Genomic DNA, 27,758 nt, shown 5'->3' with positions numbered 1-27,758 from the left:
AAAGAATAAAGGTCTTTTTATTTCTTTTTGGGTCACACCCAGCAATGCTCCGGGGTTACTCCTGGCTCTGCACTCAGAAGTTATTCCCAGCAGTGCTTGAGTGACCATATGGGGTGCTGGGAATTGAACCCAGGTCGGCTGTGTGCAAGGCAAACACCCTACCTCACTCTAAATACCCCAGGTAGTAACTGTCTGTTGCTCCAGCCCCAAGAAAAAAAGTCTTAACGAGACTTGGTACACGGTTGGACAGTTAGTGACTCCTTGAATGGTACTGAGACAAGTGTGTTCCTTGGATTAACAGCTCCCAAGGTGTTGTCTGAGGGAAACCACTATTACTTGATTTAAACACTTCTACCATTTTGGAGTATCCAGCCTGGCCATACAGGGTATGAGTCCAAGGAAAGCATGTGTGTGGTATGCCTTCCACAACATCTCAGTAGATAAGACTTTGCCTTAAAGCTCCTTGGCATTCATAGTACTTATTCTGATCATTCATGTGAGTTTTATATGGAAAAGAGTGTGTCATTTTTTTCTGTTTCATCTTTTCAGTAACTCAGTCGTTTAGGAATATCCAAAATAAGAACGTTAACCTTTCAGATTGTTTTTTTGGGTTTCCATGTCGTTCATTTCTGCTCTCAGTTTTGTTATTTCCTTCGCCCAAATTTGTTGGTCTTTTTCTAAGATCATGAGCTGTGAGGTCAGGTTATCTATGTAGGCCCTTTCTTCCTTCCTTAGGAATGCTTGCAAAGCTATAAATTCCCCTCTTAACATGGCTTTAGCTACGTCCCATATGTTCTGGTAGCTCGTGTCTTCATTCTCATTTGTTTCCATGTATCTTTTGATTTTGTCCTTGACTTCCTTCCTGACCCACTTGTTCAACGTTGAGTTGTTTAATTTCCAGGTGTTCGATTGTTTCTCGGTGTCTTTGTGTGATTCGCTTCTATCTTCAGCACATCGTGGTCTGAGAAGATTGTTGATACTACTTCTATCTCCCTGATTCATTGAGGTATGTTTTGTGGCCTAGCACGTGGTCTATTTTGGAAAATGTTCTGCTGGAGAAGAATGTGTATTCTTTCCTTTTGGGGTGTAAAGCCATGTATAGGTCTATTTGCCCTCTCCTATTTCTTCCTTTAAAGCCAATGTTCCCTTGCTGATTTTTGTTCTTGTTGATCTATCCAGAGGTGATAAGGCGATGTTGAAGTCTCTGGCTACTATTGTGTTGCTAGCAATGTCCTCCCTAAAATCTGTTAGCAGTTGTCTTAAGTATTTAGCTGTTCCCTCATTAGGTGCATATATATTTAAGAGTGTGATTTCTTCCTGTTGTACATATCCATTGATGAAGAGAAAATAGCCTTCGCTGTTCCTTCTAATCTTTTTCAACCTGAAATTGAGTTGTCAGATACTAGTATGGTCACCCCAGCTTTTTTGAGGGGACTGTTTGCTTGCAGGATTGTTTTCCATCCTTTAACTTTGAGTCTGTGTTCAGAATGTTGGTTTCAGTTTCTGGATCCATTTTGCCACTCTGTGTCTCTTGATTGGTGCATTTAGACCATTGACTTTGGGAGAGATTATTGTCATGGGGTTTTATGCCATCTTTTTGTAGGGGTTCGTTGTGCTTGTAAGTGTTTTCCTTCTTATCTTACGGGAGCCCCTTAAGCCCTTCTTTTTGGTTTGGTTTTGAGTCTATGAAGTTCCTGAGCTGTTATTTATCTATAAAATTGTGTATCATTCTATCAAGTTTGAGAGAGAGTTTAGCTGGATAAAGTATTCTTGGTGAGACGTTCATTTCATTGAGTTTTTCCACTATATCCCACCACTGTCTTCGGGCTTGGAGGGTTTCCTCTGATAGGTCTGCTGTAAATCTAAGGGGTGCTTCTTTGTATGTGATTTCCTCCTTTGGCCTTGCTGCTTGCAGTATTATGTCTCTATCCATGGCATCCATCATTCTGACTATGATATGCCTTCGAATGTTTTTATTTGGGTCTCTTTTAGCTGGCACCCTTCTGGCTCCTTGGATGTGGATATCTGCATTCTTTAACTCTGGGAACTCTTCAGCAATGATTTCTTTCACTGTGGCTTTTTCATTGGGGTTGCCTCCCTGTCCTTCTGGTACTCTGATGATTCTAATGTTGTTCCTCTTGGCATCATCCCCTAAGTCTCTGATTTGCCTTAGATCTATTTTGAGGTCTTTTCTCATTGTTTGTTGTTCCCTGTGTGATTTCTGTTGCTCATCTTCAAGCTCACTGATCCTGTCTTCGGCTGTATTCATCCTACTGCTGAGCGCACCTACTGAGTTTTTAATTTTGTCTACCGAATCCTTTATTTGTGACACTTCTTTTTGTAGCTTTTTTATTTCTGCTCTCATTTCTTCCTGTATTTTTTGACTATCCGTTCCACTATTTCTTTCATTTCTTCCCATAACTTTCTGGATGTCTCCCTTATTGATTCTTTGAGTAGTTCCTTGAAAATCCTCAGCATTTCGTCTAGGAATTCTTTATTGGAGAGAACATATTTGTGGGTAACCCCTGTTGAGGATTTTTTTTGAGGACTCTTTTCTTCGTCCTCTCCTTGTAGTTGAGATTTGTGCTGTTTCTTCATGCTGTTGCGGTTGTCTAGAGGTAAAACCTTGGATTTCACTAGCACTGTTTCCTCTTATCGTGGGAAAGGATTCTGAATAATCGATGGTGGTCACCCTTCTCCCCTTCTAGAATCTGTTCTTTCTCTCAGGCATTATTCTGTGCCTTACGATGGGCATCTAGTGAAGCGCTGGAGGAGGTGCTCTTCTGTATTGGGCTTGTACAGCTTCTTGCTTACTAGTCTTGTTGGAATTGGGGTAGGTCAGTGGATTATTGTAATGTGGTTGAGGCGCCAGGACTGTTTTCCACAGAATTAGGTGGTAAAGGCTGGGATGTGAGTTGAGAGTGTTGGGAGTGGGGAATATAACTATGGCCCATGAGCGGCTGCCTGCCACATGCCCACTTTTGATAAGGCCACACCCCCTACACAGAGGCCACGACCCCAGCCAGTCCTGATACTCATCTACTGACCTGAGCACAAGGGTCTGTGAGGAGGAAAGGTGGGGGCTGGGTGGACACCCGGGCCAGAACTCCATGGAGTGCCCATAGGCCACTGTCTGGGTGTCAGTGAGCGGGATCACAGGGCTGGATGGGACTGGGGGGCGCACAGAAGGATGCACCTGTCTAAACTAAGATCATTAGATAACCACTAACATAGAATGAAGAAAAAAAGAGCACATAGTCATAAGAAATTCTGAGTGCCTATAAATGGTATGTGCAAACATATTTGCACCTTCCAACATCATGTAGTATTTAATATCTAATTTTATGACTTAAAATTCTATATTAAGATCCAGCAGAAATTATAATAGTATTTTGCACTTGAAATAATATTAAGGCAAAAGACATACATGAAGATGTTCGGTATTTTTAGAAAGCATATAATTATACCATTGTTAAAAAAATTAGTGCCCATAATATTTTTATTAAAATAATATATATACATATGCATATATAAATATAGGACCATGATATAAATGTAAAACAATTCTATAACTACTTTAAATCATGTATTTGTGTATGGCTCATAATTAACCTAATTATATTACAAATTCATTCAGGCAACAGCTACAGATAGTCACAAAGATTGATTCTGGCTTTTTGTTTTTGTTATGGGGCCACAAGCAGCTTACTTATTCTTGACTCTGCACTCAGAAATTACTCCTGGCAGTGCTCAGGAGGCTATATGAGATGCCAGAGATTGAACCAGGTAGACTTTGAACAAGGTAAGTGCCCTACCTGCTGTACAATCTCTGCAGCCTCAAGATTCTGGCTTCTTTTGTATCTTTTGTATATATGTGGGTACAAAATATATCCTAAAATTAAATGTAATTTAATATAAATGGAAACCATAATTTAGTAAAAACTGCTTATCAGAATGAATATTAATATATCTATCTTCTTTTAAAGTTTGAGTAATAATTTATGTTTCACATAATTTTACATACAAATGCTTGTACTACCATACCAAAATGATAAAGTGTCACAGATAATATTTTTATTTATTTTACGTATATTTTTAGACCAATTGTAAAAACTTATTTTTTCAAAAATAAGTTCAACAATTTATCCGAACATTGTTACATAAGAAGTTTTAAGAAACTGTAAATAATTCTTAATGCTCTCATTTTGATTCTCCGACTTTTCAAGACTGTGTTTTATTTCTTTCAAGCATACTTCCTGATATTGTGCTTTCTAAAAAAAAGTAAATAAAAAAATAATCAATAATTACACTCAAAGGGTACGATTATAACATAAAGTTCATGCAGGTAATAACAGACAATGAGACATTCATTTTCTTAAAAAAAAGAATAACACTGGATGTGCTCATTAATAACTCAACTTAGAGCTCACCTTCCTTTAAAAATTCAAAACCGGGTGAGAGAGATAGTACAGGGGTTAGTTAAGGTCCTTGCATTATATTTAACAGACCTGGGTTCCATCCGCCACACAACATAAGTTCCCCCTGAGCTCTGCCAGAAGTGATCCTTGAGCACAGAGCAAGGTGTAAGCCATGAGCACTGCCAGGTTTCTCTCTCTCTCTCTCTCTCTCTCTCTCTCTCTCTCTCTCTTTCTCAAACACACACACACACAGACACACGCAAAATTGAGACTAACAAAAACACACATAATGCAAATTTATCTCTACTCTGAAACAGTTAGATCTATATTCTTTTAGCCCTCAGATATTACATATTTAACATGATTTTATCTGAAATCTGAAACTATGAAAATTTGATTACATTAAACATGGTATCTTTCAATGTTAATTTTATTAGTTGTAATAAATTAATGTTAGTTTATTACAATTGTTCATCATTTGAGGAAAAATTAACTTCTTTTAAAAAATATTCAATTTCATATAAATTCTTAAGTAGATGTTTACTAACAATAATTTAGAGTCAAACGTTCAGCTAGAATGTAGGAACCTTGAGAGAAATTCTTTCTTTCCTTACTATCAGGTTTTCAATGACCATAATGTTTTGAGTTCTTCTGAAAATCAGTGATGCCATTCAGAACAGTGGGGGTTAATAGAAATAATATGCTAGGTGAGGCTATACAAAGTCACTGAATAATTATTAGTGAGGCTTGTGGAACATCAGTTTTAATCAAAAACACAGATGGGAAATATTTAGTACACACAATCTTTTAAGTGTACAATGTGAAATGTGTGTGAATTTTAGAGAATTAATAAAACTAGAGCAATGATGGGTTTCAGGAAGGTTATCCAGAAGTGATCACCTAGGACACTGAGGTGTGGGCAAGCTCCCCACCTCCCACAGGTACAATGAGCTGCACTTCAGGAAGCCCGAGATAGAATCGGCTATGAGACAGGCTCTCCAGATGTTATAGTTCACTCAGGTCTAAGACAGATATGTCAAATTTAATACTCAGCTGCCCCCTGGAGAGGACAGAACACACAGACCTGTGTTCTAGCAATGCCAATAGATTCAGAATTCTAGATATTTTACAATAATAAATATTCTTGGTGGGGAGTAGGGGACTATGTGTGGTACAGGTGAATTGGACCCAGGTTGGCTTCATGGAAGGCAAGCTACCTTACCAGCCGGACTAAATCCAAAATCACCAGTTTAATAAAACTACTTATTTTGGAGGTCAAATATTGGGAGATAGCAAAACCCACTTCATCTTCGTCTATCTGTACTACTTTTCCACAGGGTACTATTACAAATAGATAATTATACATATAATCAGAAACTCTGAGGGTGAGTGAAAAAAACAGTTCAGAAACAAAGGGACAGTCTTCGCTAAATCAAGAGTGACAAATGTTTTTTCTGATTCAATTGCAATGGAACTGTGGTGGCAACACAATTTAATTAGTAGTGCATGCCAAAAGTCATTTCACTTTTGAATCTTTTGGGTTTGGGTTTTTAACTTTTTAGACATGAGAATGAAAAAAAATAGACTTATGTAGTTTTTGGCCCTTAGGAAAAAATTATCTTTTATTTTCTATGTCACTATTAACTAGTTTTCAAGCAATTTAATCATGATTATTGCCTTCTTTGACAGTATCATTTATCAGTTGAATATTACATAAATATTTAGGAAAAAATTAGAGGACTAATTAAAAACAGCCAATTTGGTATTCTCATTTCATGGCTGAATAGACCAAAGCAGCTGTCTCATCTGGAGATATAATAATATTGAATATTTAATTAAGCACCAAGATATAATTTTCTATAATGTAACATTCAATATTCCAGGCACACATAAAAATCTAACTAGTGATAAATTGAGCTGCATTTATCTTAAAAACATTATATCAGGAAGAAAATAAGTAGATTATATCTGTAACTCTTAAACAGCTGTCATAAAGAAGCATTATTTACTTATAATATTACCAGCAGAGCAATATTCCTGACTCCTTCAATTTTTAATTTGTTCACTTAACTACACTGCACTGAATGCTAATTTATTTTTAGTGAAGGTCCATTAAGTCACACAAATACTTACACTATTCATATTGTACACAAGTTGATTTTGCTCTTCATTTTTCTTCCTAAGTTCAGTCTCCAGATCTAATATTTTATTTTGCAAAGCCTTCTCTCTGGAAGACATTCTCTCTATTTCTTCAGAAACCTGTAATTTTCAATGAAAGGGTAAAATAAATATATATGCCTGGTTAATGTGTTATTCAAATCCTTGACAATTATACTATTTTTTTCTAAATAGATATGAATTTGATGCTAGACAATTGAATTAAAACATTTTAAAGATGGTCTATCTTGAAGCATGTGTAGTGTATGGCTGTATACTATAACACATGAATTTGAAGTACTTAAGACAGTCTCTATCTTGATCATTTAATTCTACTGAGGTGTACGCATGTAAGCAAAGTTCTTTGCGATATAAGTTTTTATAAAATTAGCTTAACATGAAAGAGGCGTATACATTCTCACCACTCTGCAATTATGTATGTGCTGTCCTAAACACTATATTTTTGTAACACGCTGAGACAAATTGCATGTTTTATAGTATTTATATTCATCATGGTGGTGGGAGCATAGGAGGTTCTCATTCTGACTATATTCTCAATGCTGATTGGATGACTAGAACTGGAAGCAGAAGGAAGAGTGAAGCAAACAAGCACACACACACAACACACACATACACACAGGCAAAAGAATTTGTTTTTTTCTTCACTTCCAAAGTGGTCTGCATTTGAGTTTTCATTATTTTTTGGCATGTTTTATTTTATTTTCATTTGGCTGCCATTCTAGAAGTATTCAGGGCTTACACTTGGTTTTGGACTCAGGAACCTGGTTGGGAATCAGGGGGCTAGATGGAGTTCCAAGGATTAATCCTGGTTCAGCAACATGCAGAGCAAGTTCCCTACCTGTTGTACTATCTCTCCAGCCCCATTCTTGACATGTGCTACCAGAAAGTCTGGCTTAGCTTACTGCTTCTAAGGATTCAGATATGTTGGGGCCTATTTTCAAGAATGCTGGGTTGGAGCAATAAGCATGAGAGAGGAGATAGGAACTCTAGTTTGGGAGTGAAGTGAGGAGCTAGTGGGAAGGACTGTCCTCTAACAGAACTATGATGGCCTAAATTCTGAGCTCTAGGATAAAGTGGTTTACAATGTGATTTCTTCAGAATAAATTCCCAGTGCTACTGTGAGGAATGCTAGCAGGACTCAGGACAAACACCTATGTCCTTTATACTGCATTTCAGTGAGGACAACAGTGAAAGCCCTGAGAGAAAGCAATGGATACATCTTTGAAGACTCAAGATACTTTGGGAAAGAAACTTTAGCATTCCTAGTATTTCTAAAGCCCACTTTGGGCAAATTCATGATAAAGTTATTTATTATCCTCTCAAAGATCAGTGAGATGAGAAATCTGGATTGCATTTCTACTGCTGATATAGAATTTTACTTCTTAGCTTTTAGTCCATTATGTTTTTTCTTTTTTTTGTTTTGTTTTGGGGGTCACAACCGGTAGTTCTCATGGATGTCTCCTGCCTCCACACTCCTGGTAGGACTCAGGTGTCAGGGATCAAATCTGGGTCAGATATGTGCAAAGCAAGTGTTCTAACCACTATACTATTGCCCCAGCCCTCCACTTGTGGTTTCTGTAAGTCAACTTAAGTTGACTTACAAAGTTTCCAAGAGTTAAAAGAAATCATTATATGTATGTGACTCAGGTGATATAAAAACCATATTTCAAGCTTTTCTGATTGGATGTGATGTGTGAAATTGTGATGAAAAGGATTAGGGAACACTATAGGTCAAAGAGTATTTAGGTGGAAAGATCCAGCATTCTGCATGGCATAAATTAAGCTTGAGATGTTGCTATTAAGTGGAAACAACAAGAAAGTACTAGAATATATAAATATAAACTCAAGCAAGGGATGGGAGATAAAGTTCTGAGACATATGGGTGTAGATAACCCCTCTTTAATATCACTCAATCTGATTGAGGAAACTCATCATCCCCATTTTACAAAACTGCAGAGAAATAACTTGCCCTGAGGCAGAAAATACTATGTTCAAGTCAGAATTCAAATCCAGTTTCTACTATTCTCCAAATTTCACCATTTTTCTTCCAGGATTACAGTTTTAAGATATTTGATAAATTTAACTAGAGTTCTTCTGAATCATTTCCTCTTACCAGAAAGTTGAGTTAACCACTCCACATACCAGTCCTTTACTCTATCACAGCACTTAGATGTTAGATGATAATTGTTTGCCCACATGTTATTCCGTTACTGAACCCTAAATTACTGAGACCTGAAGCCAGGTCTTATTCATCTTTTCTTCTGCAGCACTAGCAGAACGCCTGATACACAGTGAGGTATCTATTCAAGGCCAACTAAATGAACTTAACTGTAACTCAATTCTTGCATACTTATGCAACAAAATTTACCAAAGAAAAAGGAGTTGAGCTTTAACAGCTTAGTGACCCTGATCAAATTCAAAATGTTCAATAATTGGTACCTTGGACTTGGGTCTTAAAAAAATGTGGAGGAGGAGACTTCAAATTGTTTTCCATCTCTGCCCTTCCCTGTGCCACATCGTTATTTATCTAGTGGAGTAATTCTGGATCAGTAACATATCTGTTTAGTTCTAAAAAGGAGACGTAGGTAAAGAACAAAAATGTAATTACTCCCTTCACCCTGTCATCAGGATGAAAACAATAACTGTAGGTTTGGCAAGATGAGATAGTCTGTTTAAAAAGACGAATCTTTGGTAAACTAATTAAAAAGTTTCTAAATAAAGGCCATCTGTACCTTTTGTCTCCCTTCTTCTAAAGCAGCTTCCAGTTGTCTGGTCAATGCTGTATATTCTGCAGATTTCTCTTTAAACTTAAGATTGCTATGCTTAAGACATTCTTCTTGGTTTGCCAGCTTCTCTTCAAGCTTCTTATTTTCTTCATCCATCTGTTCTAATTTTCTTATTTTTACAAAAAAACACACATATATATAAATTAGAGCAGGAAGAGATAAATATAACAATTTTAAGTAAATTCAAACTTACTTTTTAAGATTTTCACACTTCAACTGAATAAGATAATTTTCCTCTTCCAGTGAAAGCTCTGTCAAAAGTTTTTTATTTTCATCAACCTGAAAGATTTTTAAAATTGTTTTAATTTCTTTATAATCAACTTTCAAATTGCCTATATACTTTACTACTAAAACAACTATAAAAACATGAAAGATATGGTACAGTGAGACAGCAAGAAATATTACACTGTTAAATTCTGAGTCCTTAAATTCTAAGTAGAGTTTTAAAAATCAAGGTTGTCTAACTAAAATTCATCTTCTGAAAAAAATTTTCAACAATGACAAAACATTTTAAGCAGTGTTAACTAAAAACAATTTTATGAAGTAAATGTAAAGATTAAAGAGAGAATTAATCTCATTGTTAGATACAAATATTTGTATTTCACCTAAATACAGTGTCTGATAGTTGAATGTCTATATAGATGTAACTAAGTAAAAGACTTTTTTGTAAAAAACAAAATAAAATAACTTAAAAACATGTTTGCCAAGAAAGCATTCTTTGCTTTGCCTCAAATCCTATATTTAAGAAATTTAGGTTTAAACATTATTTTTCTAATAATTTAAATTAGCAATTTAGGTTATCCATGTAATTTAACAATTTGTTAAAGAGCTTTCTTCAGCAATTTAGATTCAACAATGTTTTGTTTATTTTTTTTATAAAGGATGCATTTAAAATTAAAAACTAAATTATATTCAATAGGTATAATTTGGCATCATTCCTAAATTTTTTTTTGCAAATAAAGAAAATTGCTGCCATCCTTCAAAATGTATCTTGAAAAAAAAACTGATTAATTATAAGCACAGTTTTAAGAGATGCCCAAGATCACTGTTCTTATGGACTGGAAAAGTGTATGTTAGGGAAGTGAATTGAAAATTATCCAAGTGCTTATTAAAATAAATTTCTATTTTTCTTTTTTAAAATTTTGTGTGTGTGTGTTGTGCAGATCATTGATCTCAGGGCCTCACACATGGAAGGCAAATGCTCTACTGCTGAGCATTGTTACAACTTCTGTCTATTTTGAATTTTCAAGGTAAATCACAATAAATTAGCTTATCCTAATACCTAAGAAATACATCTGTAAGCAAAGAGTTGCTTTCTCTTAAATCATTGCCTTGTCCTCCACTGGTCAAATCACATATTTGTACAAATAAACTAAATCAGAAATTTTAAAAATTCTAAATTCATTTTTATTGAAACACCATGATCTGCAAAGTTATTCGCAATACAATTGTTTTTGGCACACAATGTTCCAAGACTAAACCCACCACCAGTGTGACTTTCCTTCCACCCATGATTCCAGGTTATTCTCCACTCCTATCTGCCCCCTTAGCAGGGACATAAGAAATTGACTTTATATTGCTTGCTCCAATAAAAATTAAAGGAAAGGAAAATAGAATTATCAGAAAATAAATCAATAGAAGTCAATTTGGTAAATCAGGAATTTTAATTACCAATTTTCTCCTATAAACTGTTAAAACATTAGCTTACACAATAGTACTACACTATTAAACCACTGCCTGAATAAAGGGTTTTTCTTCTTTTTTCTTTTTTTCTTTTTGGGTCACACCCAGCAATGCACAAAGGTTACTCCTGGCTCATGCACTGAGGAATTCCTCCTGACAATGCTCGGGGAACCATATGGGATGCTGGGAATTTAACCCAGGTCAGCTGCATGCAGAGCAAACGCCCTACCTGCTGTGCTTATTGCTCCAGCCCCAGAGTGCTTATTTTAACAACTGATTTAGAAGGGAATTTAACACACATACACACACACACATGTGTTTTGTGTGTATATATACATGTATGTTCATATACACATTAAGTCCTGACATGAGAGCCCTCAACTGGTGAAATCATTCCAAAGTGTTTCTTAGCACATCTAGCAAGAATCAGAAAGATGCTGACCACCTGGCCCTGTAGCTCCCTAATGGTGTGTGCCTGGGCTGCACATCTCCCCTGGTACTGCTGCAGACTCTCCTGACACTCCTGAAGTCTCTGTTTGGCCGCGGCCAGGGAAGTGCGGACGTGCTCTAACTCCTTCAGATGAGACTCCTTCTGGCCTCTCATCTACATTGTGGCATCAGGAAATAAGTACAAGATCACACATTCAACATTAATGTTTTCACCCTCTTAAAAATCAGATATGCCTGTAGTATTTTAGCTACAATGCTTTTTAAATAGATCCCACCAATATGAACAAGAACTTAAAAGACTACTTTATGAAAGACTGTAATTCAAAAGCTAACTTAGGAAGTATTTGTACTGCTGAGAAAGAATAACCAAACATAGAACATTTTGGATGTTCACAGAAAGGAAAATGAAAATTAGACTCTGCCTGAGACACGGAACGCCAAGAGCTACTGTGCTGCATCTGGAATTCTTGATCACAAAGGAGACTAGAACAAAGCACAGCTCTGGGTCCATGAGAAAACCAGAAGACTAAGAAAAGGAGAAAAGGAGGGAAAATTCATTAAAAAACAAATCTTTCTGGTTTAATATCAGGAGAAAACAGCATGACCTCACAGTATCTAAAAACATAGATGCATGCCCCAAGTGCCCTTTGACTTATTTTCCTTGACAGTATTCCCAAGTATAAGAGACACATGCATGGTTATGCCTCAGGAGAAAAAGACCAAAACATATAGAATACTTCTCTGGCCCCTCTAGTGTGCTAAAAATTGGTAAAAAGTGATTCTAAGAAAGCAGTAAATTGCATGCTTGGTGGGCTATCTCTGTTGTTGAAGGAAGGATGACTGGTCCTTTTCATATTATTGTCTCTCTCTATCAGTCCCCCTATCTCGGGCAAACCAAAATCACCTGATTACACTTGACTGAAACTGTCCACTACCATGCCGTGATCTAGCCAGTTGGGTGACAGTACTTTGCAACTTACCACTTCCTTACCAAAATAATATGAAAAGACCACCCCTCCCCCCCAAAAAAAGAATGTGCTTTAAGAACTCAAAAATATTCACAAAAACATCAGAATGTACCAATACTGGCCTTTCTTTCATTTTGTTGCAATAGGCTGAATAAAAAAAAAGATGCTGTTTTAAAAAAAAATTTCTCTTCAAAAATATCATTTAACATAGAATATTTAACTTACTTTTTAGACAGATTTACTATAAAAAAGGTGAGATTAAAAAAATGAGAGGTGTTCAAGGTTGCATATTTATGATTGATGAAGCTTGCTCATATCATTTTTTAAGGATACTTAAGACTGTTCTATCAAAAAATTAAATTCTTGTACAATTTTCCAAATCTTAAGAAAAATTGAAAAAACACTCACATAAATAACATTTCAAGCCTGGAAGAAACATTATTTCCTCAGAAAAAAAACTTCTACAGAGATTGAGAGCAGATATTCCTAAGTATGATCTATCAAAAAATGACTAAAGTGAAAGAATCCATATAATAGCATAAAACACAAATAATTTACTACTTGAAATTTAGAACTTACTTTCCCTAATTTTTTAGTTTTGCTTTTTGTTATTCTTTTTTTTTCATGTAACAAATTTTCAAATCTACTTTTCACCATTCCAGCTGCTTCTTGCAACTTTTGCATCTAAAAATAAAAGTAATACAATATTTTATTATTATGACTTTGTATCTAAAAATAAAAGTAATACAATATTTTATTATTATGACTGAAGAATGCAATAAAAGCTAAAATTTTGAGTTTTCAATTTTGTCAATATCTTAATATGCATATATAATGTTATTCCTTCTAAGATTATGAAAATCAATAAAGTTTTTACTCTAAACAACAATCCTTTTATAGTTTATCTAGCTTTTCCCATAACAACGTTCATTCCTCATTTGAGCTGAATATGATGGAGACCTTCAGTTTCAGGTCAAGTTTTCTGTAATGAGTAGTGAATAAACCTGTTTAAATTCCAATTCCTTTATTATTTCAATTATTTTATTCCCTCTCAATCAAAAAATAAAAATTCAGCTCAAAAATTTTATAATTTTTTTTTATAAAAGGCCCAGAGTCTAGAATATAATCACTTATCTGGGTCTCCAGTGGGTTAATTGTCTTCAAAAAGAATATAATTGATGTGTTATTGCAACTCAAAAAAATAAAAAGTGGGAAAATTTTGATGGGAAAATATAGATTTTTAATTAAAGATTTTTTTCCCTACAATCCACCACCTATTTTAATTAAAAAATTTTATCCTATAATCCACCGCATCTTTCATTCTCTAACCTCTTGCCTAGATGCAATATTCTAACTAGATATCTCAGTTCCATTATCCGACTGAAATAGATGTAATTTCTTCTTACTTACCTACATATAGTAAGCCCTCCCTTCAGTTTCTAGCCTTATCTTATTTTTCTTCTTTGTTGGGGATTGAACCAAGGTCTCAGATACACAAGCTCTACTATGAAGCTATTCTATAATTCAAACTCTCTTTCAATGAAATCGGCTGGTTTATAACCCATAATTCAAGATCCTGCATAAATTCTTTCGCATAAAGTTTTTCCAATGCACATATAAAGTTTTAGAATACACTTATAAAACCTAAATTATAATTCGAAAATTATATAAATGTCACGTTCTGTACATATAGTTACTTACTCCAGGTTTTTAAGACAAAAAAATCTAAGTGCTACTTTATTTAATGGGGAGGGGGGTGGGATATTCGGCTTTAATGATCCTAGAAGACAGTCATTATTCTAAGTCAATACTGTTTAGTTACAAAAGATGACAAATATAAAGATTAATAAGACTATATATAAGATTTACATTATACCTATAAAATTAATTTTAAATCTGCATTACAAAATATGCAGCAAAACACAAGCAGTGTTTGAATTAAATAACAGCAGAAGGATCTAATCAGGATCTAATTATACTCGGGACCTTAAGAAATACCAGGGACATATACATATTCTATCACATAATAGCTCTAGCTTCTTTAGTTCTGCTTATTTAAACATAAAAAAATAGTTTCCTAATAAATTTAACAAAAATAAAAATAAATGCAAGTCACCTGAGTTTTATACTCTTCAATAAGAATCTTCTGTTGTTTTTCTACTTCTTGCAGTTCTAAAAGTTCATTTTCAACGGAAACAACCTCATCTTTCAAAGTAGAAAGTATAGTCTATTGAAGAATACATAAGTAGATTTTATAAATAATCAGGTCATTTGTACTATAGAGTTAGAGAATTATAAAGACAATTTATTTTCCCCCAAAGGTGAAATTATTTTTATGACATACAATAACCATGTAATTTCAAAATATTAGTAATATTTATTAATGATATTAATAAAGATATGCAAGAATCCTAAAAAAAGTTTTAAAAATACTGAAAAAAAGACATTTAAAATAGAATATTCATGTTCCTAGACAGAAAGTTCCAATACTATTAACATATCAAGTTTTTCCAAATTAATAAACTCCAGTGCAATTTTAATCTTGGGCTCTTACATTAAACTTCTTATCAGTTGGCTTAGCATGGCCAGGAGGGCTCCTTCCCCATAAAACTGACAACAGAAGGAATATATGATAAAATTAATTTAAAAATTATGTAAAAATAAATAGAAGAGATTAAGAGATAAAAATTCTTTTCTTCATGGAGCTTTCTCATAGAATATCCTCTTCTTACATGGAACACACCCAATGATAGGCCAAAACAAAAGGCAGATGGACTTAAAAGAAGAATAGGGACTGAAGAGAGGGTAGCGGGCAGATTGCTTGCCTGACTTCTAAAATTTTATAACATGAACATTTTTTTAAAAATAGACCTTTTTGTTAGTTTGGGGGCCACACCCATCAATGATCAGGACTTACTTCTGGCTCTGCAGTCAGAGATCATTCCTGGCAAGGCTCAGAGACCATACAGGGTGATGGGGATTGAACCCAGGTTGGCCAAGTGTAAGGCAGGCACTCAACCCTCTCTCCTATCACTCCAGCACTATTTAGTAATCCCTTTTAACCATATAAATCCACTTCTAGAAATATCTTAAGTAAACCAGTTGCTTAAAAAACAATTCAAAACTGTTAACCATGTTTTTGTTTGCAATAGTAAAATAAAATAGTTTCAAGTCCAAAAATTAAATATATACTCAAACTTTTGTTATATTTGTGATGTGTGTTTACAGGTGAATTGTTTTTTCTTTTGGGCTTTTTTGTTTCTCCAACTTTATATTAATAAATGAAAACAACTTTATACCTTCACTCATTTTTGTTTTGTTTTGCAGTGCTAAGGATTGAATACAGGTTCTCACACATACTTGACACATCCTCAGTCATAAATTTTATTACATAAGAAACAATAGGAAAATACAATAAGTTGTATAAAACAATGAGTATTTCTATTTGGCTACCATAGAAGACTAAAATCCTTAGTGACACAGCTAGGTAGTGTTATCATGTGCTTAAGCAAAGTGATGTGTGAAGCATTATTGAAATCTCCTTGAGGAGAGATTTAGAGATTTAAAAGAAATACACACACACACACACACACATACACACATACACACACACACACACACACACACACACACACACGAATCCCTTCTCCCTCTATCCTGTTGCTTGAAACCTGGCTATGATAGATGGAATCCTGGCAGCTATTTTGGATCATGAGGATGATTAAAGTCACAATCTTGGGATAGAAGAGTAGAGCATGAAAAAGATGCTGGGTTTTTTGATATCATACCAGCTTTTAATGGACAATTCTGGCTTTCTTTTACATAAACATTTCTTTCCTGAATTCTAATTTCTATCTTCCAAAAATAGTTTTATGAAACTAAAAAATGGTGCCATAATCTTTAGTCATTTTTGTTTGTACACATCTCTGCTTGGCTGAGAATTCAAATTTATTTAAATACTTTATATATTTAAATATACAAATACATTATATATAGTCAAAAAATAAAAGCTTCTTTCCAATCTTTTCCCTGGTACATACACAAACCTATCACCTCTTGGATTTGATTAAGTTGGAAAATTCTTTCTGGTTATGAAGCAGCCAAGGACATACTTTTTGGTTTCAGACAAACCAAGCCTGAAGTTATATCCTATCGTTACCATGACACCTAGAGAAAAACTTATGCATTAAAGTTAATATAATTTGATGATTCATTAAGCTACTAAAATTGGACAGTAAATAAAAATTTTAAATTGATACAGAGAGACAGTTATTCAACTTCATAAAGCCATTTCATACTGTTAAAAGCAATGGCAGATATTCTGTATATACAACTATAAGATTTAAATGTCTACAAATATGTATACATGTAAAATACAAATATACAGAAGTTACCTCTTTTAGAAGTTACCTTTTATGACAGTTTATTTCTTTGAGAAGCACAAAGTAATAAAAGAATACTAATCTAACCCTGCTCTTATTTCAATCTGCTTCTAAGTAAAATTATACAGATACAATCACATAGTACCTCTAATTTTGTGTTCTCAAGAGTCAAAGTTTCCTTTTCATGTTCAATTGAGTTAAGTTTTCTAAGAATTTCTTCACATGAGTTTTTTCCATCATTTTCCATTTTCTTAATGTCTTCCAAAAGATTAGTAATTTGCCTTTAAAAAACAAATTTTGTATATCATTTTTCAAAATCATAGAAATTTTTACTCAAATACTAACACGTAGAGTTCACTATTTGAAAAAATTACTAGAATTACTAGAACAAAGGAAACAGAATGCTGTACTCTGTATGGTCACTACCGGTATACCTTAATTTTTTTAAAAAAAGTATACTTATTGTTAAAAGTTACATGTTACTGCTTTATACTTGCAATACTACTTTACCATTCCCACCACCAGAATGCCAATAACCCTCCATCAAAGTCCAGAGGTCCCTTTCTCATCAGCCATCTTAGCAACGTCAGTTCAGCTATTCTCTCGGCAACTCAGGGTTAACTCAAGATTCCCCAAGTCCACCAGGAGTGAGCCCTGAGTGCAGAAGCAGGAGTAAACCCTAAGCACTGCTGGGTATAGACCCCAAACCAAAACAAACCAAAGCAAACAAACAAGCAAACTTATCACTTCCCTTAATATAATACCCGACAGTTCCATACAGGTTGAAGCAAACTACGTGATTTCAAATTTCTCACAGTTGATTAGTACTCCATTGTGTATATATACCACAATTTCATTCTTCACTCACTTGTTGTTGGGAATTGGATTTCCAGGTCTACACTATTATGAATAATGTTGGAATTAACATAGATCTGCATGTATCATTACAGACTAGTGTTTTAGAGTTTTGCAGTAGATGCCTAGGAGGGAAATTGCTGGGTCATTCAGAAGTTCTAATCTAAAAATACTGTAGTCTCCACAGTATTTTTCACAGTAACTAACCCAGATACCAGTCTCACCAAAAGTGAATAAGAGTCCCTTTTTAAACCACTCCCTGCCAACACTGGTTGTTTACATTCTCTCTGATGTCAGCTATTCTCTCTGGTGTGAGATTATATCTCATTCGTGATTTTGATTTGCATTTTCCTGATATTCAGTGAGAATGAACATGTGCCCCTAGTCCTGCTATCCACTTATCTGTCCTCTTTGAAGAAGTATCTATGCAGTTTCACTATTTTTGTTGGAGTTATTCTTTTGTTATTAATTTGTGGGTGCTTTACATATCTTTGAAGTTAATACTTTATCAAATGTATAATGTGAAAATTTTTCATGCATTCAGAAAGATGCCATTTTTATTTAATCATCATTTCTTTCACTATGCAGAAGCTTCCAACTATGAAAGTGTCACTTGTTTTTTGTTTTGTTTTCTTTGCCAGTGGAGTTGTCTTATTGAAGACTCTTCTGAGGTCAGTATCATGGAAAGTATTGCCTATGTTTTCTTCAATGTATTTAATAAAAATCAAAGTCCTCAATCCAGTTTGAATTAACCTGTATGTATGGTGAGATAGAGCTTTCTTTCCTTCTTTCTTTCTTTCTTTCTGCAAGTAGTTAACCACTTTTCCTAGCACTATTAGTTGAAAAGAATTTTCTTTTCTATCCATATACTTAGCTCCACTGTCATACATAGATCAATTGTCCATACATCTAAGAATTTACCTCTGAACTTTCAATTCAGTTCTATTCATCTGAAAGTCTGTCTTAATTCCTGCACCATGTATTTTTGATTACTATAACATTGCAGTATAAAATCATGGAATACAATTCCTCCTATCATCTTTTCCTTGGGAATTTTATGGCTATTCCAATAGTTTTATGGTTCCATACAAATTTCTGAAGCGTTATTCCTATGTCCTTGAAGAATGTGTCGGAAATTTTGATGGTATTGCATTGAATCCATAAATTACTATGGGTAGAACTGTAGCACTGTCCTCCCATTGATTTGCTCGAGCAGGCCCAGTAACGTCTCCATCATGAGACTTGTTGTTACTGTGTTTGGCATATTAAACACATCATGGGTAGCTTGCCAGGCATTGCCATGCAGGCAAGATACTCTCGGTAGCTTGCCGGGCTCTCTCAGAGGAGTGAAAGAATAGAACTCAGGAAGGCCATTTTAATTTTTCCAAGGCTATGTTTGCATTTATTTTTGTTTTCCTTTATTTCTTTCAGTAGTGATTTAGAGTTTCCACCAAATAGGTGTTTTGTTTCCTTGGTTAAGTTGATTTTGAAACGACTTTTTTAGGGTACAATCATAAATGGATTTTTAAGAAATACTTTTATTTTCTTTTTGCACCTTTTACATATGATGTAAAGTAAAAGGCCCTCCCGTTGATCATCGATTTGCTCGAGCGGGCCCAGTAACGTCTCCATTGGAGACTTTGTTGTTACTGTGTCTGGCATATCGAATACTCTCGGTAGCTTGCCGGGCTCTCCGAGAGGGGAGATGCAACAGATTTATGTGCAATATTTATCTATTGATAGTGTTTACTAAAAAAATTATATAACATCCAAATTATCACCCACAGGAATGTCTGTCTTTAATTTTCAAGTGTGCCCTCACAGAGATAAATCTTAGGAACAAGATTAAATACAGGGATTCAGAGAGACAATAATAACTCACATTTAGAAACAAATTTTATGACAGTTTTAAATAACAAAATAGAAGAGACTATATAGAAAATAAAATGGAAAAAATCAAGGCTAATTATTGCTAGATTATCAATAATAGTAAATTTCAAATGATAAAATATATGATTTTTACTCAATTTTCTTTTTGTCTATTTAATGCATTTTAAAGAACAGTACTTTTAGGGCTTTGAAACCTTTTAATACTTTTATTATAAAATTTTTAATGTGTCCTTACACATTCTTGCTTAGAACACTTATCACTTTCAATTTAAGCAAAAGTTAATGTTAACATCTTACTGTAAATAAGAGGTGATACATGCTCAAATACCAAATATTGACCAATTTCAAAATTTTCTGCTAGCAGCACTAATATGCTTTAATTTTTTTATTTTTTAGGACTAATATACTTTTAAAGGATAATCATTTTATTTTGTTTTAATAGAGGAATTTTAAATGTTTATAGAATTAAAAATATCAAAAATTATCAAATAATATACACATTACCTTAAAACACATGTAATAGAGGATAACCAAAATATAAAACACTAAGAATAGAACTAAAAACACATTTTATTAAAAGATTCTAAGTTTTTTCTTACTTTTTCATTGTTTCAATATGAACTTCCAGTTCAGTTTTTTCTATTACAATTTTCTCATAACGACTTTTCCAGGTATTGGAAGCTGAAATTGTTTCAGACAACTTGGCATCCTAAAAATACATAAAGCATTCATCTTGTAATTTAATAACACTTTGGTTTTGTTCAGGATCCTAAACACAAATGCACTAATAAATAAGGAAATGCATCCTATAAAGCATGGAAATTGTATTTTAAATAATTTCAGTGCCCAAATATAAATACAGAAAAATTTTAACAAATGTACTACTTTTTATGTACAATTTAGGCAATTCAAAGTTATAGGACACTGAGGTAACTATTTTCAAACAATCCATCATAATTAGTGAAATAATTCTTTTTTCCATCTGCTTAATTTTTATTTTGCATTCAACAGAGATTAAAAACCACATTAGTATTAGAAAAGAAAAATGCTCTCTGTCATTTATATGTGTGTATGTGTCTATATGTATATATGTATGTGTATATATATGTACATATATATAATAGAGAGAAAGAGAAACTACCAGAAATCACACAATTTCACGGCATTTAATAATGCACTCTTAGTTATTTTTGTTATGATGATGCCAACGTGTTTTGGAAAGGTCACCTCGGTCAGCCTTCAAACATTGTTAGGGTCAGAAAAAGGATGAAAGTGGGACTGATGGAGAAAAAGGATGAAAGTGGGACTGATGGCTTCTCTATTTTGAGAGCTTTAGGTGAAAGAGATTTTTAACTTTTTTGTCCATTAACAGGACCATGAATAGTGCCTGGCACAGGACAGACCCTCAAAAAATAACTGTCTAAGAATCTATTATTAGCATGTTTATCTAAAAAGCTATAGCCATTGTGCCCCCTATCTGCCTTCCATAGAAAAGTAAACTCACAGGAATGCCAATCATTAATTGCTAATTTTATGTAAAATAAATTTTAACATAAATGATAAAGTATAAACTGGGTCACTGTCACTGTTACACAGGCAATCTGGCACCCCATTTGGCTACCTAAATCCTGCCAGGAGGGATCTATGAGCACAGAAGTAAGCCCTGCCTATAGTTGAATGTAGCCCAAATGTACTTCCCCCCTCAAATTAAAAGTTTATCCTAGAAAAACTGAACGTGAGTACCAGAGAAATCCTCCAACAGATATTAAGAACAATAAAATGGTACCAATATGCCAACTGAATGAACCTGTAAGACTAACTCTGGCTAAATTATCTACGATGATTTGTATTGATGTCAAAGTCAGGTACCTAATCTAGAGGAACAATATTAGAAATAACCAGGGAACAAAATTTAATATCAGACATAGATTCAATGAGAGCACTGAAACAGCCAACTTCTTATGTTCTCAAAAATGTTACTGTGAAAGTTCTACATTTTGCAACTTACCATGACGCTGATAAAATGATCTAAACTATACAAAAGTTGGGGCCAGAGAGGCCAGAGTGAAAGAATACCAGGTAAGGCACTTGTCTTTCATCCTGCTAAACTGGGTTAGATCCCCAGCAACCATATGATCCCCTGAGCACTGCCAGGAATAATTCCTGAGTTCAGAGATAGGAATAAGCCTTGATTACTGCCAAGTATGGCCCAACATTACCCCTTCACACACATATACACTTGACACTTGGGGCCAAAGAGATAGTACAATTAGTAGAAGGGTTGCACAAGCCTGACCAGGGTTTGACTCCCAAAGCCCTACCAGGAGTGATTCCAGAGCACAGAAACAAGAGTAGTCCCTGAGCACCAGAGTGTGATTCAAAAACCAAAACAAAACAACTTAAACAAAAGTACTGGTACTGTGATTACTCTAAGGTCACAAAGGTGGTTTGTGACTAGTGTTTGAGTTCTCAAACCCATATATTTGGAGAGATCACTGAAGTATTAGAAGGGTCATTCCTACCACCTACTGGACCATTTGAGCACTAACAAATGAATTTCATTCAATTGCTTCCCACAATGGGTCATGAATATATTCTTATTTGTTTGTATATTTTCAGGATGGGTTGAAGCCTTCCCATACGGAAAGGCTGATGCCAAAACCATGTTTAAAAACTTTGATTAATACATATTTTAGGCAATTGAGCCAAATCCAGTTGTGCTCAGGGCTTATTTATGGCTCTGTGTTCAGGGAGCACTTCTGGCAGTGCTTGGGAAACGATGTGCAATGCAGGGGATAGAACCTAGGCCGGCACATATAAAGTAGGTTCTCTTTTGAACTTTTTCCAGCTCCTAATAAACTATTCTCTTAAAAGGGTATTCCCAGGGCTGGAGTGATAGCACAGCGGGTAGGGCATTTGCCTTGCACGCGGCCCGACCCGGGTTCAATCCCCAGCATCCCATATGGCCCCTGAGCACGGCCAGGAGTAGTTCCTGAGTGCATGAACCAGGAGTAACTCCTGATCATCACCAGGTGTGACCCAAAAAGCAAAAAAAAAAAGAAAAAAGAAAAAAGAAAAAAAAGGGTATTCCCAGAGAAATCTCTAGTGATAGGGAAACAATCACCAGGGAAACATATCACCCAGTAAGGTTGGAAAAAGTATTTTTATCCAATGGCAATGCCAACACAATAGCATTGCCATTGTCCTTACAGGTTGCAGTCACCTGATAAAGTCAGATGGACAAATATAAGGTAAAGGTAAGGTAAAGGCCCTCCCGTTGATCGTCGATTTGCTCGAGCGGGCCCAGTAACGTCTCCATTGGAGACTTTGTTGTTACTGTGTCTGGCATATCGAATACTCTCGGTAGCTTGCCAGGCTCTCCGAGAGGGGCGGAGGAATCGAACTCGGGTCGGCCATGTTGGCCGCTTGTAAGGCGAACGCCCTACCCGCTGTGCTGGACAAATAGTAATAAAAAATTAAAACTGCATTAACAGAATCAACTAGACTGTACTGGTCCAAAGTCCTACTATTGATTTTGTTCAACATGCACATGAAAGTATAATTTAATGCCTTATGAAATAATAGCAGAAGTCCAATGCCTTTTATGACAGAACCAGTTGTGCCTCCTGTATTCTTAAGTTCTGATAAGATTTACATGGCAAAATTTTAATGCATTATTATAAAACATAACATAAAATTTTTTTTGTTTTGTTTTTGGGTCACACCTGGTGATGCACAGGGGTTACTCCTGGGCTCTGCACTCAGGAGTTATTCCTGGCGGTGATCAGGGGACCATATGGGATGCTGGTAATCGAACCCGGGTCAGCCGCATGCAAGGCAAACGCCCTACCCGCTGTGCTATCTCTCCAGCCCCTATAACATAAAAAATTTTATGCTTCTCCCGAAAAGGGGCATAAAATGAAGTCCCCATAACCATGCCACCGGACTCCACGCGAGGCTGGTTTCACCCAGGGCGCCCTGAAGAGTGGCAGGTGAGAGCCCTCCCTGCCCCAAGGGACTCAGCCCCGGAAGCAAACTTACCTCCACTACCCAACGCCGTCATGCTCCAGGCCACTTTCCACACACTAGGGCGAGCCTCACATATGAGTGAACATATTCCTGGACAGCGCAACACATCATAAGACACTCCCTACCCATTTTCCATAATTACAATACCATATTTGATGGGGTTCAGACTGTAGGCAACAAATCATAGAGGGAAATATATATTATATATAATATATGTATATACATATATATATACATATATATATATATATATATATATATATATATGAGAGCCTGGCAAACTACTGAGAGTATCCCGCCCACACAGCAGAGCCTGGCAAGCTCCCTGTGGCATATTTTATATGCCAAAAACAGTAACAATAACAGGTATCATTCTCTTGATCCTAAAAGAGCCTCCAATACGGAAGTTCATTGGGAAAGACAAGTAAGGTGAGGCTGCTAAAATCGCAGGGCTGGGACGAATGGAGACATTAATGGCACCCGCTCGAGTAAATCGATAAACAATGGGATGAACAGTGATACAGTAATTATAAAACATAGCTACACCAAGTAAAGGAAGATTTCGTTGTTTTGTTCTGGTTTCTGGGTCACAAATAGCAGTGCTCAGGGCTTATTCCTGACTCTGAAGGATCACTTCTGGCTGGGTATTGAACCCGGGTGGACTGCGTGCAAGACAAGCACCCTACCTACTATCTTTCCAGCCCCAGAATAAAAGAAGATTACTGTGACCCTCCTACTCAATTCTTTCATTATATAGGATTGGAGATTGGTTCTTCTGCAAATGACTCTGGGAAAGACTGCCATGAACTTCATTGAAAGGAATAAAACCAACCCTTTCACATCACAACCCAGAGGGCAGTCAAACATCATGGTTTTGAACTTAGGTTCTACATCTTCCAGTTGAAATGGGTTCCTCAAGTCTCTTGAAACTCCTACCAGCAGGAAACCTAAAGTCAAATTTAACCAAAGATATACCTTCCAAAACCAGAAGCCCACTTGAGGTGGACAGCTCTCCTAGAACCTTAGATCTTCAGATTCAATGTAAAATTCTTATCCCGTTTGCCTGCTCTGTATCTCTCTCTCTCTTTTTTTTTATTCCATGAATGCATGTGAAGTTATTACTATAATTAGGATTCACAAATCCTGGTTACCACAGGAAACTAAACTGCTGAATTTGTCATCTGAAAGCAAAAGCAGCACACTTGGTGAGACTTTTTTTTTAATTAATTTCTTTTTTATTTTTAAGATGTTTGTAGTCTTAAAATACACTGTGATACAGATACTTACAAAGCTGTTCATGATTAAGTTTCAGTCATACAGTGTTCCAACACCTATCCCTCCAACATGGTGAGATTCTTGATTTAACTCTATAAATAGTTTTACTAGAACCCCCAACACCATTTACCGCCTAAATTGTTCCATAGATAACCTTTATAAAGTTAAAATACTAAATCTGCATACCCTGTCACTTGCTTCAGTTTAACTTAAACCCGAGAATGGGAAAAAGGAAATTCACTAAGTACAATCTAAAAGACACTGCCCAGCAGTCAGTATAAACCTTGATATCAAACACATATATTTAGTCTCTCATGAGGTGGTAATAGAGATTGGGGTCTTCATTTAATGATATAAATGTCTTTATACTGTCATATGGGTCCATAAATGTTTATACTTACAAAGGAGCCCTATGTACACCTCTTTGCCACACCTTTTAATGGCCCCATACATGCATAACATTTGACAGCAGTATGATAAAAGGACAATATGTACTTATTGTATTACTATTCCACTGTCCCTTTATAATACCTCAAATTTAGTCTGAGCCTACCACTGATGAAATTTTGAACTTATATCATTGATGAAAATGAAATTTACCCAAAGATATTAACTACTCTGAAAGTGCATCATATATAAGATATTTTCTTCTTTGATGTGGAGTTAGTACAGACAAATATACAATTGACCTTTGTGGCAACTACTCTGAGTCTCCTGTAATACCATGTCTACACAACAGGAAGGAAGGCTACAAGTTCTCTTCTTTGGGTGGTTAGAGATCATAGAACTCTTCTAAATTAGTTGCTAGCTGATAAGGAAATCTGTACCAAAGCAAATACCTTCTTCTATACCTGGATCAATACCTCCTGCAGGTAGAAACTTAAATGTAAGAAATAAGCAAATATCTATTTGGCATTAAGACCAGATTGATATGATACATTGCTGTACATTTTTTAAGTTAATACCAATGGGCTTGATTGCTGGGGTCCTGACTAAGAAGTGTATTGCAGTCTCTCACCTTGTCTTCCTAACTGTCAACATTTAAGTCTCCCTATGTCCTCTCAAAGAACTTAAATGGATGCATGTAACCACCAGCAATACAACAGATGGTCTAACTTGGAGAAACAGAAACAATGTACAATAGAATAAACAAGAAAACAAATTTCTCATAAATCTCTCATCTTAGAAATTTCACTATGAGACAAGGGCAGCTTAACTTTGATTAAAACTGAGAATAGTTTTGGCACCAAATTTTTAGGCAAATTATAACTTACAAAAAGCTTACTAGTGGATGGTTATGGAGAGTATCACACTAAGTGAAATATGTCAGAAAGAGAGGAACAGACATAGAATGACCGCACTCATTTGTGGAATATAAAATATCCTAATAGGAGGCTAACATCCAAGGATATTAGAGATATGGGCCAGAAAGACTGCTCCACTGTTGGAAACCTGCCTTATGAGCTGGGGGGAAAAGGGCATTTGGTATACAGAAGGGAATCACAAAGTCAATGATGACTGGAGGGATCGTTTGGGATGGGAGATGTGTGTTGAAAGTAGATAAAGGAACAAACATGATGGCCTCTCATTATCTGTATTGCAAACCATAATGCCCAAAAGTAGAGAGAGAGTAAGAGGGAATCTGTCTACCATAGAGGCAGGGGAGGGGTGGGACAGGGGCAGGGGGTGATACTGGGGAAATTGGTGGTGGAAAATGTACACTGGTGGAGGGATGGGTGTTCGATCATTGTATGACAGAAACTCAAACATGAAAATTTTATAACTGTAGTTCACAGTGATTGAATATAAAAAAAGATAATCCAAAAGGTGGGTTAAGGGGTATGTTAAATTAAACGAGATCTTGAGGCTGAGGTGGTTCTAAAATCACACTGTTTGCGAAAACAAATCAAAGGCTAAGCACATAAATATCTGAGGTTATAAAAAGCACATAAATGTCTGAGGTTGTAAAAAGCACACAAATATCTGAGGTTATGAAAACAGAGTCTCCTGCCCCTGCACCTGGCTGTCCTCGCTGGGGCCCCTTGGAGGGGGGCGGGTTGAGTTTCCCTCCCCGCCTTGAGCAGAGCCCCAGCAGCCCAAGACCTCCAGAACCAGCCACAACCATGCTGAGACCACTCTCCGCATGCATGAAGGTACTGGCAGAGGAACAAAGGCACGTGGGCCCCGGGGCTGAGATCTCCAAGCCTGCTCGGATTGGGGCTGGGCATCCTCCACCCAGATCCTCCATCTTTCAGTAGGCAGGGGTCACACCCACCAACTGCCCTCTCCCCCAACCCGGCATGTGTAATCCCATCAACGGCCAAGACCCAGAGACTATAAAACCCAGCTCCCGGAAGCACATGGCCGCATTCGCAGCTGTGACATCTTATTATCTCATTCTTAATTTGGACAACCTGGCAGGCTACCAAATGTGACCTTCCCAAATGGCAGAGTCTGGCAAACTCCCCGTGGCGTACTCAATATGCCAAATGCCAGTAACAATGATGGGTCTCATTCTTCGAACCCTGAAAGAGTCTTGAATATGGCACTTTTTAAAATCTTAGGGCTAGGATAAAGGAGACGTTACTGGTGCCTGCTCAAGACAATCGACGAACAACAGGATGATAGTGATAGTGATCATGATGAAAACAAAGCCCAAGGACAACAAATCATAGTCAATCAGGTTTCAGACTATGACCAATCATGTCTTACATATATCCACCCTTTCTTTATAAAAGCTTTTCCTCAGCTCCTATAGATGGAGCATTTCTAACCACTTACTGGTGTAGCTCTGCCTAATTTTAACCTACTTTTATTCAAATAAATTCTCCTTCCTGCTTCCCT

General features: G+C 35.8%; 1 protein-coding gene across 1 annotated transcript in view; it reads right to left on the bottom strand.

Annotated features, from left to right (window-relative positions):
- Positions 1 to 4,101: 4,101 nt before the first annotated feature.
- Positions 4,102 to 27,758, bottom strand: part of ODF2L (outer dense fiber of sperm tails 2 like) — a 46,538-nt gene continuing 22,881 nt past the window's right edge. The window contains exons 8-15 of the mRNA XM_056123362.1: positions 20,210 to 20,319; positions 17,011 to 17,146; positions 14,600 to 14,710; positions 13,063 to 13,167; positions 9,576 to 9,661; positions 9,329 to 9,491; positions 6,552 to 6,677; positions 4,102 to 4,271 (exon numbers count right to left, since the gene is read on the bottom strand). Of these exons, the coding sequence (XP_055979337.1) occupies positions 4,143 to 4,271; positions 6,552 to 6,677; positions 9,329 to 9,491; positions 9,576 to 9,661; positions 13,063 to 13,167; positions 14,600 to 14,710; positions 17,011 to 17,146; positions 20,210 to 20,319 (966 nt within the window). The 3' untranslated portion in view covers positions 4,102 to 4,142. The remainder of the gene's footprint in view (positions 4,272 to 6,551; positions 6,678 to 9,328; positions 9,492 to 9,575; positions 9,662 to 13,062; positions 13,168 to 14,599; positions 14,711 to 17,010; positions 17,147 to 20,209; positions 20,320 to 27,758) is intronic.

This window comes from Sorex fumeus, unplaced genomic scaffold (assembly GCF_029834395.1).
Source record: "Sorex fumeus unplaced genomic scaffold, SorFum_2.1 ptg000047l, whole genome shotgun sequence".
Lineage (NCBI taxonomy): Eukaryota > Metazoa > Chordata > Mammalia > Eulipotyphla > Soricidae > Sorex > Sorex fumeus.
This window is presented reverse-complemented; position numbering and strand designations above follow the sequence as displayed.